At 32.8% G+C, this 20,710-nt stretch overlaps 2 protein-coding genes across 3 annotated transcripts; both read left to right on the top strand.

Annotated features, from left to right (window-relative positions):
- On the top strand, positions 1-3,912 carry LOC145565102 (uncharacterized). Its single transcript, XM_081625200.1, has 2 exons — positions 1-426; positions 3,034-3,912. Exons 1-2 carry the CDS (start codon positions 1-3, stop codon positions 3,910-3,912), a joined length of 1,305 nt encoding a protein of 434 aa, XP_081481326.1.
- A 1,328-nt stretch (positions 3,913-5,240) lies between these two features.
- LOC145563846 (origin of replication complex subunit 4-like) lies at positions 5,241-20,039 on the top strand. Of its 2 annotated transcripts, none has more exons than XM_081624262.1 (17): positions 5,241-5,448; positions 5,563-5,671; positions 5,784-5,874; positions 5,975-6,031; positions 7,361-7,408; positions 8,247-8,297; positions 8,387-8,430; positions 8,566-8,629; positions 8,831-8,917; positions 14,353-14,444; positions 14,547-14,628; positions 15,875-15,957; positions 17,186-17,295; positions 19,015-19,107; positions 19,180-19,244; positions 19,322-19,465; positions 19,693-20,039. In XM_081624262.1, the coding sequence occupies exons 2-17, from the start codon at positions 5,565-5,567 to the stop codon at positions 19,735-19,737; spliced, it is 1,263 nt and encodes a 420-aa protein (XP_081480388.1). In that variant the 5' UTR covers positions 5,241-5,448; positions 5,563-5,564; the 3' UTR covers positions 19,738-20,039. The 2 variants fall into 2 exon arrangements, with proteins under 2 accessions (XP_081480388.1, XP_081480386.1); XM_081624260.1 differs by having other exon boundaries at positions 5,242-5,448; positions 15,872-15,957.
- The last annotated feature ends 671 nt before the right edge of the window (positions 20,040-20,710 follow it).

The raw sequence follows: 20,710 nt of genomic DNA on the forward strand, positions 1-20,710 counted from the left end.
ATGAATTTCGATTCTAACTCTTCAAGTTCTTCTTCTTCGTCTTCAAGTTCAACTGATGAAATCTATGATAAAATGGTCATGAATTTTATCAACGAGAGTCATCGATTACAAGTAATGCAAAATGTAGTACTTGTTGCTGTAAACAATTCAATACAGCAAAATGAACAAAAACGTCAAAGAAAACGAAGAATAACTGTGCCGAGAAATCGTGAAGCAGCTCCAGACAATTTAGTTTCAGATTACTTTAGTGACCAACCAGTATATGATGAAACCACATTGCGAAGGAGGTTTCGTATGCGAAGACCCCTTTTCCTTTGCATTGTCAACACATTAAGTGCAACTAACCGTTACTTCCAACAACACCCAGATGCTACCATGCGTCTTGGTGCTTCACCCCTTCAGAAAATACACAGCAGCCATACCTATGTTAGCTTATGGTTGTTCTGCTGATCAAGTAGATGAATATCTGAAGCTCGGTGAAAGCACTTGTAACACCCCCAAATCTCCCTCTACGGAAATACTAGTATAATACGTATAATTATACCGTAGAGATAGTCTTAGGAGTGTTACCGCCGCGTGATTACACAAGGCTACTCAAGATACTTAACTCTATAACAAAACTTGCAGCGGAAATTCAACTTTCTTTTATTAATACTTATAATATAGTAACATTGTTATGAGTACTCAAAATAAAGGCGAGACCAACATTCCTAAACTAGGTGAAGCAAATCCTGAGACTCCCATATGCTCATTCATGACTCCACCTAAAAATAGTCAACACTACTTACCATTACGGTAAACAGGGCGAACCAAAACAAATAGGAAATACGAATTAGCAAAATATGCTAAGTACGATAAGTGCAAGATAATGTAAACTCAATTTATTTGCAAACATGCTTTCAAAACCAATTCCAATAATTAATCCAATAATTCCAAACTCATTATTCCAAAATCAATTCTAATGATTCAACAATCAAAATAATTAATAAAACCAATTCCTTTAAAAATCCAATTCCTTTTAAATCCAATTCCTCGCCCAAGTGTGCACACCCCCTAAGCTAGTTTCTTATATAATAAGGCTATTATTGAGGAAAGACCCAGTCATACAAAGTCCAAGGCCTTATCAAACCAAATCTGCATAGAGGGATTACTAACATGCTTGTAAAGCTTTAATTCAATAATAATTCAATAATTCCTCCGTAAATAAAATAAACCTTCATAATAGGTTAAATCAAAACTCCTTTTTATCCAATTAAATCATGCTCTCAAAATCTACCTTTTAATAAATACTTGAGAATAAAATCTCATATTAATAACTTTTCAAAATCAATCTCTTCCTTTGAAAACCCGTTTGATTTAATTCAACAAACTTTTCAAATCAATTCCTTTATTTAAACATGTTAAGTAATTCAAACCATTTAAAACACGATTTAAAACTCAATCATTCAAAATACTTTTTTAAAACAAATATTTAAATTAATACTTCCAAACATAATTTATTTTATAAATCATAATTCAAATCAAATGCAATCATCATAAAATCATTCAAAACATGTTATTCGAACCAATCAATTTCAAAGGTATCTAGCAACCTAAACGTACCTTAATTCTGAATACCAATCAACACTTCGTACTTTCAAAATTCAATCATGAATACACCTTGCAAATAACATAACCATAAGGTTATCACAACATAAACTCAAATATAATGTGCATGGACTATAAAACTCTTTTAAAATAATACTTTAATATAAAATTATAGCTTTGAAATAGGTATTTGTATTTTAGAAACTAACCATGAATAAGATAAAAGAATAGGAATAAAGAGAATAGAATTTTCGTTGGAAAGAATAGGCAGAACTTGCAGAGGCCATAACTCCTTCAATATAACTCCGAATTGGGTGATTCTCGAGCCTAACCTCAAGGATTTTTTGAGAGGAACAATCTTCTGTGAAACGTCAATACCCCAAAAACTGACCAGAAGTGCCCGAAAACTGGCTTCAAAAATAAACGGGATGATTTGTGTAAAAAGAGGAGAAAAAAAGTATGAAAAGGTTTAGGGAAAAGAAGAAGAAGAAGAAGAGAGAAGAAGAGAATTGGGTTTTTGGTGTAAAGAATATGAGAGGTATGAAGGGGTATTTATAGGCTCATGAATGAGGGAATTATGGTAGGAGAATGTAGGAAGAATTATGGTAAGAAGAATTAAGGAATTACTTGGAAAAGTGAATAAAGAAATATGGAAACTTTTGATATTAAGGTGATTAAGAATAATAGAATTTATCTTTCAAAAAAAAAAGAATAATAGAATTTAGGAAAGTTTGTTTGTCATGAAAATAATATGGCAGAAGAGATTACTCGGGGAATAATCAAAGATGAAATAAGGTAAGAAAATAAGATGATCAAATCTTTGTGAGATAGAAAAATAAAATTAAGGGAAATAAGAGATTTTGAGGAGATAATTGAAAATACAATTTACCAAAATAAATCACCCAAAAATCCATCATGGTGGCCGAAAATTTGAGCTTTCCTAAGCTCATATTTTCGGACCTCCTTTAGATATTTAGGGAATTAATTTTTTAGTTTTAAGGAATTAAAAATAATTTTGTAAATAATATTTATTGTATAAAATAACTAATTAAAAAAATACCAATTATTCACTAAATAAATTCACTACGAAAATCGGATTTTCTACACTTAGAAAATCCAAAAATCATATCTTATTATTTAGGAAATTCGGACCTCCTAATTAAATAATTAAAATATAATTTTGATTAGTTAAAATATCCGAAATATATATAAATAATCCGGTTTTTAAAATAAAATAAATGGATAATAAATCTTATCCAAAAATAATAATTGAGTTTTTAAAATACTTTTGACGCTAAAATTCAAATATCATTTTAGCTCCAAAATTCAATAGTAAAATAAATTATTAAAATACCCTTTTTAAGAGAATACTAATTAATTAAATAATTAGAAATACGTTTCAAAAATACGAGGTATTACAGCACTGCTAGAGAATGTCTTGCACAGTTTATCGACGGAGTAATTGCTCAATTTGCAACTGAGTACCTTCGCAAGCCAACATTGGAAGATATCCAACGCCTCCTTAGAGAAGGGGAGGATAGAGGTTTCCCTGGCATGTTGGGCAGCATTGATTGCATGTATTGGGTATGGAAAAATTATCCAGTTGGATGGAAAGGAATGTATCAAGGAAGATCTAAAACGGCGACTGTTATTTTAGAAGCGATTGCTTCTAGGGATTTATGGATTTGGCACGCCTTCTTTGGGACGTCTGGATCTTGCAACGACATTAATGTACTTCAACGTTCTCCGGTGTTTAATGATATAATAAATAATCGTGCTCCACAAGTTCTGTTCACTGTTAACGGAAATAATTACAACAAAGGATATTGTCTCACAGATGGGATTTATCCAAAATGGTCGACATTCATAGACGCTATTGCAGCCCCACACACCTTAAAAGATAAATTGTTCACTACACGTCAAGAGAGTGCTAGAAAGGATGTTGAGCGTGCATTTGGTGTGTTACAAGCTCGGTTTGCAATAATTAGGAAGCCTGCTTTGGCATTGAGTGTAGAGTTGATGTGGAAAATCATGATGACTTGCATCATCATCCACAACATGATAGTTGAAGACGAGCGTGATACATATTTAAACTATAAAGATCCACTTGAATTCGCCCAAGAACAGCCTGAAAATATGCTAGGGTCGTCCTCAACCAGAAATGCAACAACATTTACCGTAACTCCTGGGCAGTATGATCCTGATAATTTTAGTAGATTGATAGCTTCAAGAGGGGAGATTCGCGATAGACAAGTTCATGAGGCATTAAAGAACGACTTGGTTGAGCATTTATGGGCAAGGTCAAGGAGCTCGGTTGAAAATTAGCATTTTAATAATTTTAAATTATGTGTGTTATTTTCATCCGTGTATTTCATATTTTTAATTTATGTCTTTTAATTCATGTATTTCCTATTTTTTATATTAATGTGAAAATGTATTAGTTCACGTATTTTTGTTCGATAAATAATAATAATAATAATAATAATAATAATAATAATAATAATAATAATAAACATATTTTACAAACTTTAATAATAATTAAGTGTGTAAATAGGAGAGGAAATATATGGTGGGGTATATGTAAATAGGAGAGAGAAAATGGGAAAGGATACACATTGATGTTGGAAGTATCAATCAACCAATCAATCAATAAACCTATACTAAAGGCGAAACTAGGAATGACACTTGTCATTTCCTGGTTAAAAATTTTCCCGCTTTTGTTTTCCTTTCCTTTTTAGTATTTTGACAACATATTTTTCTTCAATTATATTCAATTAAATATACTAGGAAACTTTTTTTTTTTTTTTGAAAGAATATACTAGGAAACTTTTACTTACAAAAATACTAACATTAATTAAAAATAATATATTAAAATATATTCTTTTCCAAAATTATTATAATATTATCAATATCAATTTTTTTCTCCAACTTTTATCATTTGATAATAAAATTTATTTAATTAAAAGAGAAAAATCATTTTGGTAGCATACTTTGTATTAATTTTAAAATTATACGTAACATTTACAAGAACAAAATAAGTTTGTTATAGTATACTTCGTACACAGCATATATTGGAAAATTATTTAGTCATTCTAAACATTTATGTGATTATTTAAAAAATAAAAACCTCTACTACTCAATAAAGATATATTTAAAAAGTTGATTATTGAATACTAATTATCCTAAAGTAAATGAACTCAACTAAATTTTCATATTATGTCGATCAAAGTGTGTCAACAATTTAAGGACAAATGTATATGAGTTCGTGTATGGGTACTAACCTAAGCTAATATTTTAATTTTCTCATATAAAACCTTATAGCTTTTAAGTTTCTATTACTATATTTATTTATTTATTTATTTATACAATCCAATTCAATAACCTTTATGTATTTAGTATTGGTATAAACTAATTAAAATTCAAGTTATTTTGTTACAAATAATTTTTTGGATAAATTATCGTTGAATTAACACCATTATTTATTATTTATCTGTTGTAAAATTTAATTATGATCGTGCAAGGCACGGGACTTAATCTAATTTAAGAAAAAGGATAAGTAAAAGGATAAAGATAGTGAGAAGTGATGTGGAGAAAGAGAATGTGATGAAATTGGGAAAGGATTGAGCTTCATCTTGAATGCTGGTGCTCTAATGAATTTTTAACAAGAATAAGAAAAATAAATGAAATGTTAAAATGTTAAAAATGTTGTGGTTATATTGGAGTCTAAAATTGCATCCCTCCTGTTTGTTTTCAGTTTCCCGTTCTCAAGTCTTGACTCTCTCTCTACCATTGAAGCGCACTCCACTTTTTCCATTGACGCGACTTCTGAAATCTCTGTCCTCCATTGATGCACCTTCTAAGGTTAACTGCTTTTTCATTTTGTATTCATCGAATATCAATTTCACAATCTAGGGTTTATTGTTAGGGTTTTCAATTCTGAATTTTCCCGCCATTCTTGAAACTTGAACATTTCAGAAATGGACAAGAATCCCGCAGAAGAAGCTCTAATTCTACTCAGAAGCAGACTATGTGACCCTCATGCATTTTTCTCTCTCCTCCCTTCTTCTTCAGATACCAACTTTAGGTAATTCTTCATTTCCCATTCATCTCTATTTATATTAAATCAATGAAAGTCATACTTATTTCTTTCAATTATAATCGTCTTAATTTGTTTCGACCGCTTTTCAATTTTGCAGTAAATTGAAGTTTTTGATATCTAGTTCAATCACGGAAGCATGTAATAATTCGGTGTTGCTTCTTGGTCCCCGTGGTTGTGGCAAAACTGCGGTTTGTTCTTAGTTTCTCTTCCATTGTTTTAAATTTAATTAATTATGGATTTATCTGATTTTGCGGATTTTGATGATGTCTCACTTTTGTGGGTGTGTAGGTTTTGGAGTTAGTTCTTAGAGATTTATTGGTGGAATATCCTGATATGATATCTGTGGTAATGCTCTATATCTCGAATTCCCAATTCCCATTACTCTGTGAAAAAAAATCTAATAATTGGTGCTTTTAGTCGAAACTCATTTTGCTTGTGGCAAAGCAATACTTAGAAATTTTTGATATTATGTACTTCATTTGTCCTCAAATAAAAGTCTCATTTGTCTTTTGCATAAGTTTTTAGGAAGGTAAAGGAAATAATAAGATGTGGGGTTCGGTTGATTAAAAATGAATTTTCAAAAAACAAGATGGTGGGGGTTTAGTTGCTTAAAGTTTGGGGTGAAAGGAGAATTTATTTGGGGACAGAGGTAGAAATATGACTACTATGTATATTACAAATTAATAAAGTATCAGTGTTCAGATTTTGCACATAAGAGTCGAAAATTTTGGTGTTTTAAACAGAATGATCTCATATTGGACTAATCACTTTTAAAAAAATCTATAACTTTACTTGGTTTTGGTTGATGAATGAAGTAGCTTGAATTGATTTGTAAGTGAAATTGTAATGTTTTGAAAGAAATCACTAGACGTAAGCTATTATTTGTATAATGAAATTTATATGAAGAAAACATTTCTTTGGCAGTTCAATTTACTGGAAGTGGGCAAACTGAAGAAAATTTAGTTCATTCCCTTTGTATTTTCTTAATCTTCCAAACAATCCTAAATGTGCTATGTGAGGTTTCCATATTGGGCTTAGTCAAATTAAATTTTGGGTAGTAGTAAGGTTGATGTTCGCTGATTCTCTGTGGTAGACCAAAATATCTCCCATTTTTCTCTCATATAGATTAACGTCCTCATGTTGACTTGGTGTGGGGATCTTTTGAATATGACCCTAACAGGTATCAACCCTTAGAACAACGGTTTCTTTCAGTCCTTAAAACTATTTTATAGGTGCTTTGGCTAAAACCCGAGTAGTTTCATGCTCCTGAAAACTGGCATGTGTATGGAACAAGTGATGGATAGGGTTACTAGAAATGGGGTAGGGTTGACGCTACAATTTAGACATGATACATTACTTGTCCTTGCTTTATCATTTGTGCGATTAACTAATTTGGTATGATACATTTCTTCTTATTATTTGTATTCAACTAATACTCCTTTCTATGTATGAGAATTTGGATTTGTTTAAGTAGAGTAACTGTACCAATGTTCGAATTAAAAAAAAAGTCTTGTTTTTCCGCAATTCACTAGTGCTCTATTTCAAGTTTTCCTAATATAAATTAATTATTGATATTCTATTCTCTATTATGAGAAAATGGTTGTTGGTTCTTCCTTCCTTTTGGTGGGCTGAATATGGCATTGGGTGTTAAAGTATATCTGTTACTTTTTGCAGATAAAATTAAACGGGCTTTTGCATAGTGATGATAATTGTGCCCTCAAGGTACGGCTTAAAAGTCTTCTCCTAACCAAAAGTTCCAGTAATCTACAACACATGGCTGCTTTAGAGTTTAATTTCTTTTCATTTTTGTTAGATGGTATATTATAAGCTGCATATTTTTCACATTATTGCTCTCAATGTTTGTAAATAACATGAGCTTGAGTATATTACATTATTATGCTATGAAGTGATGAGGCTTAATACAAAAACTTTTCAGTCTCTTGGTATCGGTGTTAGGTGAGTGTGCTTTTGGCTTTATTCTCCTCAACTTGGTAATTTAAGTTTCAGCAAAAATAAACAAAGTTCAATATTTTAGCAGAAATTTGAATGGTTCTGCAAAAATATGTTTTCTTTCAGCAACAATAAGTTGAGGACTGAGCCTTAGTCATTGGTTTGTTTGAGCACCTTTACGTTGACTTTAATGTTGGATGACTTGGGTGCATTTTCCCACTACATCAGATAGGAAGTTGTGTAATGTATAAATATGTAATAATTATAATGATATGTTTCTATTTAATTTTATGATATATTTGATTATTAAAGCTTAAGACTATCCAACGCTGCACAACTTAAATAACTTGACATTATCTAGCTTTAGTGACTATGTAGTGGCATTGGTCCTTCTTGGGTACACTCTCGGTGTGCAGTTCCACTAGCTAAGAAATGTAATCAAGATCATTATAGCTACCGCGTTAATGTCTTATATTGTTACTGCTTCTCTGATTTGCACTTCCGTCTTCTGTAGATGATGTTCTCTGAGTTTTATAAATTTCTTCTATGTTTGTCTCTGCATAGAGATTCTCCTTATATTGATATTATTTAACCTTGATTTACTATGTAGGAAATTGCCCGACAATTATGTGTGGAGCATCAGTTGTCGTTCTCGAAAATGGTAAATTGCATACATTTTTAAAATTTGTTTTTGATTTGATTTCCATATGAGATTACAGAACAATTATTAAAAAGATTGACTGTGCTCAGGCTTCTTTCGATGACAATACTCAGTTTGTGATTAGTATGTTGCGGTGAGTGGCTTATATTTTTAATTTACTTTCGGTAACTTTCATATGTAATTAAATTACATCATTTGGTTGTTGGTCAATGGATTCCTTTAAAATTGATATTAAATCAATCTTTTTACCTTTTGTTCTTTCTTTTAGAGAGTGTGGGTTGGCACATAAGACAATTGTTATTGTTCTGGACGAATTTGATATATTTACTCAGGTATGCATTTGTCTTCTTCTAACTTCCCTGTAACCTTGAAGCATTCTTCTAATTCTGCAATGGCATTGGTCATTCTTGGGTACACATTAGCTCTGCAATGTCTTCCCTAATTCCTTATATATTTTTTACTCATTTTTTATGAAATTTCAAGTGATGTGTATTGAAATTTTTTATCATCACCTTTTGTTTTTCACTTTCCAGGGTAAACAACGGTTACTCTATAGCTTGTTAGATGCAATGCAATCTGTGACGTCACAAGCTGTTGTGATTGGCATTAGCTGTAGATTGGTATGTTTTAGTAAGAATTTTCTTTTTCTCTACACATGATCTTGTCCAGGTTGAGCAAGATGGAAGTGTTTCAATTGGAGATTTTTTTATTGGAGGTTTATATTGATGTTTAAAGCTGTGTTTGTTAAAATTTAGCCCCTGTTCACTTCACCTTAAAAAAAATAATATTCAGTAAAAATAATTTTAGTTCAGTAAAATTAAGTTAAGTTTAGTTAGTAAAACTCAGTAATTATAAAGAAGAAATATAATAGAGAATCAATAAAAATAATTTCAGTTTAGCAAAAATAATTCAGTTCAGTAAAAATAATTTATGTTTAGCAAAAATAATTTCAATTCAGTAAACATAATTGCAATTCAGCAAAAATAAGGTGAAGTGAACGGGGTCTTAGTTGTTATAGCTATATCGCCTATTTCAATGATGATTTAAGTAAACTTGGCAAAATGATATTCCTAAGTATGATTATAAGAGTCAAGCATTGGTTGTTTTTGGAGAAGGTCATCTCGTGTAAAGTTGAATTTCTCTCTAAACACTTAAGTATGATTATATGATAATACTACAACCCACCAATACTAGTAAAATCAATTTTTTTTTTTTTTTTTTTTGGAAATAATTAGAATGGGATTAGTATATTTAGTAATTGAATTGGCTATGGTTACCTTGAGATATGGTGTAAGTCTTATTTGTATTCATGTATTTCATAAAATTAATTTTTTTTTTTTTTTTTTTTTTTTTTTTTTAAATGTAAAATAAGATTTGATTGAATATAAAGAATTGTACTCAGGCTTTATCATACAATTCTTGGTTGCTTATATGTAGTAAATAGCTTTGTGTTGTAGAAAGGACAAATTTGCCATATTTTCTATTTTTATGGTAGTTATTAGAACCCATAGACTAGCATTCTTATCTTTATTTTGATTTCTGGATATAGTCTAGAGAAGAGAGAAAAAGGATGATCTAACAACAATGGTAGATCAAATGCTCCACACTTTTTACTTTTTATTAAAATTAGAAATATAAAAAAATTAATGAACTTCAATAGTAGTGTGCGATTACTAGTAAAAATGATTGAAGTAGGAAATATTTAGAGAAAATTTAGGATGATCCAGACGTCATGTTTGAGCTCCACAGCTCCATTGAAGAGAGAGAAAGAGGCAAGGTGGAGAGGAGAGAGATAGTGAATGAATTTTTTTTTGGGTACAATCACATGAGTAATACTCCTTAAGGAAATTATATAGAGTGACCAGTATTCAAAATACTGTCCGCTAGACTAAATTGATTGACGGTATTAAGCGCTTTTCACGCTTCTCGCACTAAGAATACTTTTCACGTGAGCCCAAATCTTCTCACACTAAGGATGATATATATATTTTGAAAAACCCATTAACTTCTACATGAAATAAAACCCCCTATCTCCTTTCCCATCTACTTTTTTTAGTAAATTACAAATGATGGCCAATGAGTAACAATTAGGTATATAATAAAGTTGTTCACTTACTCCTAATGTCACTATATGTTAAAGCATTTGTACACAATGGTACGAGTATAGATTAGTGATACATTTTTTGAATATTTTGGACAACTTAAATGTCAAAACTGCAATGAAATAAAGAAGAGAGGAAAAAAAAAAAAGCCACAATACCTTTGAAATTCTTTCCTTGTCATGATTCTCTATCAATCACCTACTTAGTACTCACTACCACTCCTCATCACGATCAAGTTTGCATCTCTCTACCACCATTGGTCTATAGCTATTATTATATAGTACATAACCATCACCCACCAAGCTACCGCTTTGTCTACTTCTTGCTAAGGTGAATGAATTCAAGAAAATAGAGGTGGCTGACTGACTACCCTTAAGGAAGGACAAGGAAGCTATAAGGGATGAGTGAAATAGGTGTTTGGGTTGGTTAGAGTAGTACTATAGAGTATTAATGTTGGATAAAAGGGAAAAAGAAGATGGAAAGAAAGGAGTTAGAATGATATATGGTGGCCTTGGTAGATACTTGGTGTCAAAATCTCTAACGCCTCTAAACCTTTGAAAAGGTTGAGTAAGAGCATAGGTGAAGAGGGAAAAGGAATGGACAAGAAGAGGGAAAGGTTGGCAATAAGGGTAAGCCAATTGTGAAAGGAGGGTGGAAGCAAGTTTGGTGGTGATGGATGATAGACCGATGGTACTAGTGGTGGGAGTAGTAAAGTTAGTGACTTAGTGGTTATTGTTTACTTGTGGAAGTTGGAGAGGGAGCGTAGTTTTGCTTAATTTCTTTTTCTTTCTTTTTAAATCATTCAAGTTGGAAGCCAATACTTGAGCTCATAAGAAATTCTACTTATCACTAATTCTTTGTATGGTTTCTAGCTAGTTATTTAAAATCTATAGCCTTTAAAAAGTCACAACATGGCAATTAAAAAGCTTATGAATAGTGTCCTTCCTTTTTTACCCTTGAAAAAGTTTATTGATTATTTTGCCCTTGTTCTAGCAATTGATTTGCTTCTCTTTGTAGGACGGTTGACCTTTTTGCCCCTTTGCTTTCCCTCGGTCTTCTTCGAGGTTGTTTAGCCTGCAATACATCTTTATCTCCCTTTTTTTTTTACTTTTCATGGTTTTACTCCCTACCACTCATTTCACTTTCTTTCTCTTTGTTCCCCTCTTTCTCCCTTCACCTCAATTCTCTCTCCTAATTCATGCAATGAACTCATTGCACACACTCTCTCCTCTAAAGGTATTTGAACAACAATTAAAGCTTATTTTGATAATATTGACATATCCTAAGGGAGATTGGAATATAACCTTGGGCTTCCTCCGATCCTATGGTAAAGAATTTAAGCTAAAGAGTACTATAAAGCTAAAGAAAAAATGATATGGTTTCATCTTATTTTTAATAATTATAATTTTTTTTTTTTTTTTTTTTTTTTTTTTTTTTTTTTTTTTTTTTTTTTTGTGTAATATTTTTGCTTCAATTATAATGTTGAACAAACCATCATCATATGGGGCTCCTCCTTCCATCTCTGGTTATCCAACTACATCTTATGTGCAATGAAACCCAACACGAAGTTTCTACAACATTTTCCAAGGCTTTGGATTTGGTATGACAGAAGTTTGGGTGTTAAATTTTAATTTGCTTTCATTTCACTAAGCAACTCTCTACTCAATTTTGATTTTTAGGAGTGTTCAATATGGTTTTGATAGGAATATTAATTAAAAACTTATTATTCAGAGAGATGAAGATCCAATTTCTTAATATGTACTCGTAGTTTATACAACTTTTTCAAATTACATAAAGACCCAAAAATTCTTTGGAAACATAATAAGATCCAATGTCTCTATAAGTAGTTGATATAATTTTTACAAATTACATTTCATTAGAATGGACATTGTCCATCATGTAATTGCAGCACATTCATTTTTCAAATTTCTATAGATGCTCATTCAGACCATCACATGGAGTAATATCAGTGCATGGCCTACTCAAATTTGCTCTTGCTGAAATGTAAAGCCTGGTTCACATAGATAGAATATGTTTACTGTTTTGTGGGATTCATGGTTATAATTTTTGGTTTAATATTTCCGAAACATAATCAAACGCAATTTCTCATCATTAAAATTTAAATAAACATCCTACTATCTTTTAAAACATTATCAAATCATATGCAACATTACTTAATACTTAATTACAATTCATCTTATTCCAATTTTTGAGAAAACTACATGACCAATTCAAATTGCTATTGAGAGAATAACTTCTATAAAACCCGATTCACAATCATCACAAGTATATTACCAATAGGACATTATAACTAGTAAATTGATAGTACCAAGAACAAGTTACATGAATTATAAATGCTGTCCTAGGTCACCTAAATAGATTTTTAAAATGTGAGGGTACCTGAAAATGTCAAACTTTGAGAAATGGTATTTATGCATGATTGAAATTTTGGATTATTATGTGCAAATTTTAACTGTTGAAGTTATTTTCAGCGTATCAACTAAACATGAGATTAATTTATGGAATAAGTTTTAGGGAGGTTGCAATTCAAAAGTTGAGTTTTTTTTTTTTTTTATTTATTTTTTTTTATTATTATTTATTTTTTTTTTTTTTTGGAAATTTTGTCAGAGAAAACCATTTATAACAACTATTTTGTTGGAAAAAACCTTATAAAAATTTTTTTGCAAGAAGAAACCAGATTGTAAAATATTTTTGTTGAAAACAACCCGAGATCTCTAATCACTCAATTAACCACTAATTTCACCTTAATTCTTCTAATTAGCCATAACTTTCACTAACTATTTAATAATTAAGTTAATTTATAAATTAAAAAAAATAAAATAATACACCCACACCACCACTAGTCAACCACCCTCTCCTTCTCCCCCTCCCATGGAAGCAACCCCCTCCCGGCCTCCACCCTCCCCAGCCGCCGCTGGACACCTCACCCCCACCAAACCGACCCCCTCCCTTTCCCCTTTACTCTCGCCGACCACCCTCCTCTGGAAAATCAGCCACCAATTCCACCTTCTGCCATAACCACAACCCATATAACCACCCCAACCGGAGGAGAGAGAAAATCTGCCGGAAAAAAAAAAGCGTTGCCGATTTCGATAACGGAAGGAAGATAGGAAGAAGTGAAGGAGAGAGAAAATGAGACAAACATAATCATGACAATAACTTTAACAGTTGAACAATGTTGAATTGGGGAAGAAGAGGAGAGAGAAAATGGTGAATTGGGGAAGAAGGGGGGAGAGAGAGAGAGAGAGAGAGAGAGAGAGAGAGTAATTAGAAGAATGGTGAATTGGGTTCCGGAGGAGGGTGGTCGGCGAGGGTGAAGGGGAAAGGGAGAGGGTCGGTTCGGTTCGGTGGGGGTGAGGGGTTCGCGGCGGCTGCCCGGCTGGGGATGGGGGAGGTCGGGAGGGGGTTAGCTGCCATGGGAGGGGGAGAAGGAGAGGGTGGTTGACCAGTGGTGGTGAGGGTGGTTTTTGGATTTTTTTTTTTTTTTTTAAATTTATAAATCAATTTAATTATTACAATAGTTAGTGAAAGTTATGACTAATTAGAATAATTAAGGGTAAATTAGTCGTTAATTGAGTGATTAGAGATCTTAGGTTGTCTTCAACAAAAATATTTTACAATCTAGTTTCTCTTTGCCAAAAAATTTTTATAAGGTTTTTTCCAACAAAATAATTGTTATAAATGGTTTTTTCTGACAAAATTTTTTATTTATTTTTATTTTATTTTGTTGTGAACCTGAATTTGCGATATACTTGTATAAAAATTTAAGGAAGAAGTTTTAGGGGAGGTGCAATATATTTCAAAAATTTTATTTTACTGATACATCTCATAAGAGATAAAAAAAAAAACACAGAAAAATAATCATTTATTGTATCACTATTATAATTCCCTGAAAGGCTGAAATTGCATATTTTGTCCAATTCCACCTGCAGGATGCTGACCAACTTTTAGAGAAAAGAGTTAGATCCCGTTTATCACAGAGAAAACTTTTGTTTTGTCCTCCCTCAAAAGATGAATTAGAAAGGTAATTCTAGCCAAGTTTAGAGATTAGAATGACAATTTTTTTGTGCAGTTTGTGTTACATGCATGTTCTGAAGTGATTCTTTGATTAAGTGGCTGTTCACAGGTTGCTGGAGTTTCTATTATCCTTGCCGGTAAATTCGAGCCTTCCTCAGAGTTATGTAGTTGAATTCAACAAAGAGCTTCGTGTATCCTTTCTCTTTAGATATATCATTTTGGTCTGTATACTACACATAATGCAAACATTTGTTGTGCATTGACTGTTACTTTGTCTGTGCTGCTTATTGTAATGGTTCATTTTTTCACATGTTTTCTCTCTGACTATACCATTTTGAAGTTGTATATATCACTTGGATTCCATCTACCCTCAAGCTACTTAGTACCCTTGACAATGCATTTTCAAAATTTTGGTCACAGTATATTCACCCTCTATGAAATGTAACTAGAATTACTTGCTACTATGGACAATATATTGCTAATCTTTGGTATTTAACTCCATGCTAGTGCTATAGAGCTCTATATTATCATGTGTAGGATCGATGTTGATATTCACTAAAGAGCGGTATATGAATATACGTATTATTTGTTTTTTAGTTTTTACCCTCAAGTTACAGAATAAGCATTCTGGATTAGCCTCAGCTTTGATGCCCTGTTCAGTGCTGTTCTCTCAAAGTTCAAATAGTAATATTATGGTGTGCTATAGACTTCTGTTTGGGTGAGGAGACCTGAGTACTGGAGGTTGACACATTTATTTATGTAGGGCTGGAATGGATGATTGAGAGGTGGATTTATTAAGTAGCAGCAAATGGCCATATAGCAGGCATTAATTGCATACAAAGATCCTTTGGTTTCACCTTGTAATAGAATTATACATACTTGGGCTCTTCTGTCTTGATTCCTGAATCCAAACTTATAATGCAATGGGTTTTGGTGCTTTTTCTGAAGTTTCAGGAATTAATAATCTTTCTATCTGTTCTTATTGTTTCTGAAGTTACGCGTCGCTTTTTGCCTATTTTGTTAGAATATATTTCTCAACCTCATCGTCATGAGACTAGAGCTGAGTTTATAGTACATTTCTTTAGTTAGTGTAAGACTTAACATGGTGGGAAAAGCCTAGAAGAGGAAGTGGAAGCCTGGGAGGTCAACTAGAAAATGTAGACGGATAAAATGACTGTCCTTCAAATTTTCTTTCAATGATTTAGCAGAGTTACAGAGCATATGCACTATTGTAGTACCACATGAAATCATTTGTACCTGGAATCGACCAATGAATGATATTAACTTTCTATCATGTAACACATTGTTATGCCGAATCAACAATTTGCAAAGTTTTAGATATGGGCAAATCATTTTAATTTGAAACCTATATTAATGGTCATACTCCAGCTATCTCTTTATCTACTCTGTATTTTCTTCCTTGATTTTTCGTAGAAGATATTGGCTGACAAGAAATTCAAAGACACTATGAACACATTGATGAGTTCAGATTCAACAGTTGACCAGATTATGAGATTCTTGTAAGTAATTTCTTTGTTAAGTGAAACAAATAGTGTAACTATTATAATTTGTGATTTCAAGTCAATTAATCAACTTTTGATAAGTTTGTGATAGATATTTTAAACTGCGAAAGGCTTTGGGGTGGTCCCTGAGAACCACAATAAAAATAGAAGGGTTTTCTGCTAGGAATTGGATCAAAAACAGAGAATCCCAAGTACAATCAGAAGTAAAAATAGCCCCAAATGATAGTATATTGTATTGATAATTAAAGAAATTAAACAACACAACACTCCTTTCAAGAGGAAGGATTCTCTCCAAACTTCTTTCTACTAATTTTCTTGATGCCTTCTCCATCATACAATCTCCCTATTTAATACAAATTTCTTGCATAACAAACTAACAGATTCTCTCCATAACAGACTAGCATCAAATTACTTTATTACCTTGTTTCAAAAAAAAAATCACTTTATTACCCACAAACTCCTTTTGCCTTCCTCCGAACATATGTGATCATAGGCCGATTGGGCTTATTTCTTGCAATTTTCGATATAGTAACCCTATAATATTGGGTGATCAGAGTTGTGCCCTATGTTTTTAGATTTTACACATAGTAATCCTAACGTCCAATTAGTATGATATTTTTTTTCTTGTTTCGAGCTCAATTTGGACCCTAAAAGACCAAAATGACCTCCGAAACCTTTACGGGACATTTTTGGCACGCAAATAAAAAAAAAATCACAGACTCCGGTGAGAATGGTGGCCAAAAAACTCACTAAAGGTGCGCTTTGCACCCAAGTCATTAGTTTGTGGTGTTTTGACCACTAAGCAAAGTAAAGGGTGTTGGGTGCACCCAAGCCATATTTTAGAGTGTTGAGGCCAATTTTGCCAAGAGAATATGAAATAAACTAACTTGGTATTTTCTTTTTCTGCTTCTTTGTCACTTTCTCATTCTCCATCTTTTAGAAAGAGAGAAAAACTTCAGGAGAAAGAACCTAGAGTAAGCATCTAACGTTTGTCTAACGTCCATGAATTTTGCTAACGTAGTTAGGTTACTGTTGACTTACTAATTGCACCTAAAAGTTACTGTGCAGAAATGCTCTAAAAAAAATTTGCCTGCATCATTGCATTTTATGGTTCCTTATGAGCCTCCCTTCTGCGCATCCATCTCCTCTCGTGGGGTCTAGCAATACAAAAAATGAACAAAAACAAAACCTGTTTTCTCATGTTATATACCTCCCATGTTTCCAGGTTTTTATCTGTTTCCACCATGGACATGAAGTCGGGCATCCTTTCAATTCAGAACTTCAAGAGGGCTGTTGTGAGAATAAATAGACAGCCAAAGTTGGAGTATCTAAAAGGTGAAGTAGCCTCTCCAATTTTATATGCTTTATTTTGTTCCATTTCAATTTGATAGTGATTTACTCAATAATCTGATAGTATGTATTTTTCTCATTCAGTATGTAGTATGCACTGCTGCTCCTATTGTCTCCCCATATTTGCACCATTTATAAAACATAAGTATATATTCTGGAGAACCATGATCTTGGTCCCTAATATCCGTTGTCCATTCTATTGATTATCATAGTGTAGTAATTTCGTGGAAAGAAGGCTGAAGATTTATCGAGTCTTTTGGTTTTTAAGAAATTTAATAGGAAAATCTGAAAATGTCAAAAAGGACCTTTTAAAGTAGACATTTTGTGAGAAAGGTCCTTTTATATAAATAAAGTGGTAAATTAGGATCTTATATGAATACTTTTTTATTTTGCATTCTTATTTTTTTTTGTGTGAAAAGGGACCTAGCTTTGACTTGATTTTTCCAATGTTGACCCTCGTATGCAGAGCATGTGCCTTGTTTTTTGCCTCGTTTTCATCCCTCTCACCTTCCCAACCACCATGCCCAACACCTTTGGGTGCACATAGAGATAGGTGCACCCAAGCGTATTTTTTTTTTCTTTTTTTAAGATTTTAAAATGTGCAAAAAATATTTAACGAGTAGAAAATACCTTTGGGTGCAGCTTACAATCGGATGTATATAATTTTTTTTAAACCATGCCTACCATCATCCCACTACTAGCCCACCACCACACTGAAATCCTACACCACCACATGCCCTACCTCTTCACTCCCTTTTCCTTTGCTTCATCCTCTCCTCTCCTCTCCTCGTCTGAACCCAACGCCAGCTACCCCTTCACACTACCTACTACAAATTGGCACTACCTCAAGCGCCACTCATGTCACCTATCAGCGTATTGCCGTTGCCAAGCCGCTACCCATGCAACTCATTCCATCTTATTATCCCCATTTGGATGTTATTTATAGCTTTCACGTAGTATTCATAAGAGGGTGATTTCATATGATTCAATTGACTTAATATGTTTTATGCGGGGTTTTAATGGCATATTAAAGGCAGAAGGTAAGAAAATGGAAGGGATGACGATGAGAGGCGAAAATTATGGAGGGATGGTGATATGGTAGTGGTGGGCTGGTGGGGATAATGTTCAGCATAATTAGAGGAAAAAATCAAGTCATTTGCTTAGCATGTGAGGGTCAATTCCGAATAAGGACAATCAAAGGTCAGGATCCTGTTTAGGGTCCTTGTTCAAAACAAAATTTTCGGTTTACTTTAAATGGTCCTTTTTGACGAATTTTGAATGTGAGGAGTTGGAGCAGAAGAAAGGGTTAGGTGTGTATGGGGGGTGGGGCGAGGGAATGATGGATATAACAAGGTGGCTGAAATCTTTTTTCTTTTTCTTTCTTGGGGACAAGCTATGCTTTTTGCAGTGTTGTATAGTGTAGATTTTATGCTTTTGTTCCCAATTCCAGTGATTGACACTGGGATCATAATTTATTGTAAGAAGCCCTCTTTCATATGTTATTTAGTTATATATGCATGGTGTAAATTTTTTATAAGATAAATAGCTGAAGGTTTAGAAGGGAAGTTCCCCAGATTCAAGTCTGTTCTTTTGAACTAATGTTTATTTGGCTAATGCTGCATTCCAAGCTCTCACTTCCTTAATCGTTTTCCCCTCCTAAAATTATTATTGACTTCTCTGACATATATAAATTTGTTTTCACAGATTGCTCCGTCTTAGAACTTTATATACTGGTCTGTATGAAAAGGCTAGAAGTTAAAGAGCAGAACTCATATAACTTCAACTCTGTCATGAAAGGTACATATAAAAGATCTACGAGTTGCATTATATTTTAAAATTTCCATGTACTTACTGTCGTTTATGTGGCAGAATACAAAGCTATACATGATTCATTCCAGACTCCTGACTATTATGCACGGAATGTTTGCTTAAGGGTGAGCATGGTTTAGCTTTTATCAATATTACTTGCACAATCTTATTTATTTGATAATCTACTGGTCAATAATTTCAGGCTTTGGAGCATCTTATCCAATGTGAATTAGTTTGCTTTGTGGACAATAGGGGGTACAACCAATCCAATGAATTTCGTCCAGTGAAGTTGCTAATCTCACCATATGAGCTCCAATTGGGTTTGAAGGAAAATCAAAGTTGCCCAGTAAGTTTAAATGTTTCAATTGTGTTTGCTGTGTTAATTTCTGAATAAGTTAATGCTGCAAAGTAGTTAAGTAACTTCTGCTTCTCTAATCTATGGTGTAGAAACATATTTTATGGTTCTTTTCTTTTTGATGCCCTGTTTCTGAATGTTTTGACATCAAGGTTATATCTGACAAATGATAGCTGTATAAAACACCTGATATATAAAAATGCTGTTCATGTGCGCAGAGCATTCTTCAAAAATTGATGGATCAGACTGGGCAAAAAAGTTAAAAGGACCAAATAAATGTTCTGAATTGTGAAGTAGCTTGAGAAGATCTGCTGCAAACTTCTTGGTTCAAGTATGAGTTAATTAACCTTTTTAACCTCATTAGAAATTTGATTAAATCCTTTTTATGATGATATGGGGAACGATCAAATATTCTAGCAGCAAATCTCTAAAGCATCCATAGTGATGGTACAACCATTTGTAGCATCACACGATACTTCTCAGGTTTTTGATGTGCAATGTATAAAACCTTTTTGTATAAACTTATCTTGCTCTGTTTTTTCAATATTTGATTTTTAGCAGTCTATTGATATGTGTGTTATTGTGCTACTACAAATACAAGTGTTTCTGTCTCCGTGACACTTGGTACTTTGATAGGCCTTTCTTAACTCTGCCTGTGCGGCTGTGCCCGTCACCACCCAATGTCTACCTTGTTAATGTACCACTTCATGGATTTACTTACCAATAAGCATGGTTGGCCTGCGATGTCATGTAGTGGACATCATATTCCTAACAAGATTTAAGTTAGAGCAAGTTTAGGCTAAGTCTTGGGATGACATCATCATTTTGAGTCTTAAGACTTATGTTTAAGACTTTCCTTATTTTTCTTCTTAAATCTCAAGCAAATCTCAAGTTGAGTCTTGAAATTCTAAAACTCAACTTAAGACTTGAGATTGGGACCCACTTCAATTTTATTTTTATTTATTTTTTTTTTAACACTTTTTTACATATAATATGTCATATATTTGAATCTTAGGGCAAAAGTGATAAATTTGGACAAGTCTCAGGGAGTCTTAACAAGAATTTGATGACATCATTTTTTAATGGGGACCACCAAAGATAATGGCACATCCAAGTCTTAAGACTTGGGAAAGTATACTATCTCCACACGACCGTGGGGTGAAGGGCAAGAACATGAGGCTAGATCACTGACATTGTGCCGATGTGGGAATGGATCATCTTTAGGAAGGTGAAGAG

The sequence above is a fragment of the Chenopodium album genome, chromosome 10 (assembly GCF_948465745.1).
Source record: "Chenopodium album chromosome 10, dcCheAlbu1.1, whole genome shotgun sequence".
NCBI classification, from domain to species: Eukaryota; Viridiplantae; Streptophyta; class Magnoliopsida; order Caryophyllales; family Amaranthaceae; genus Chenopodium; species Chenopodium album.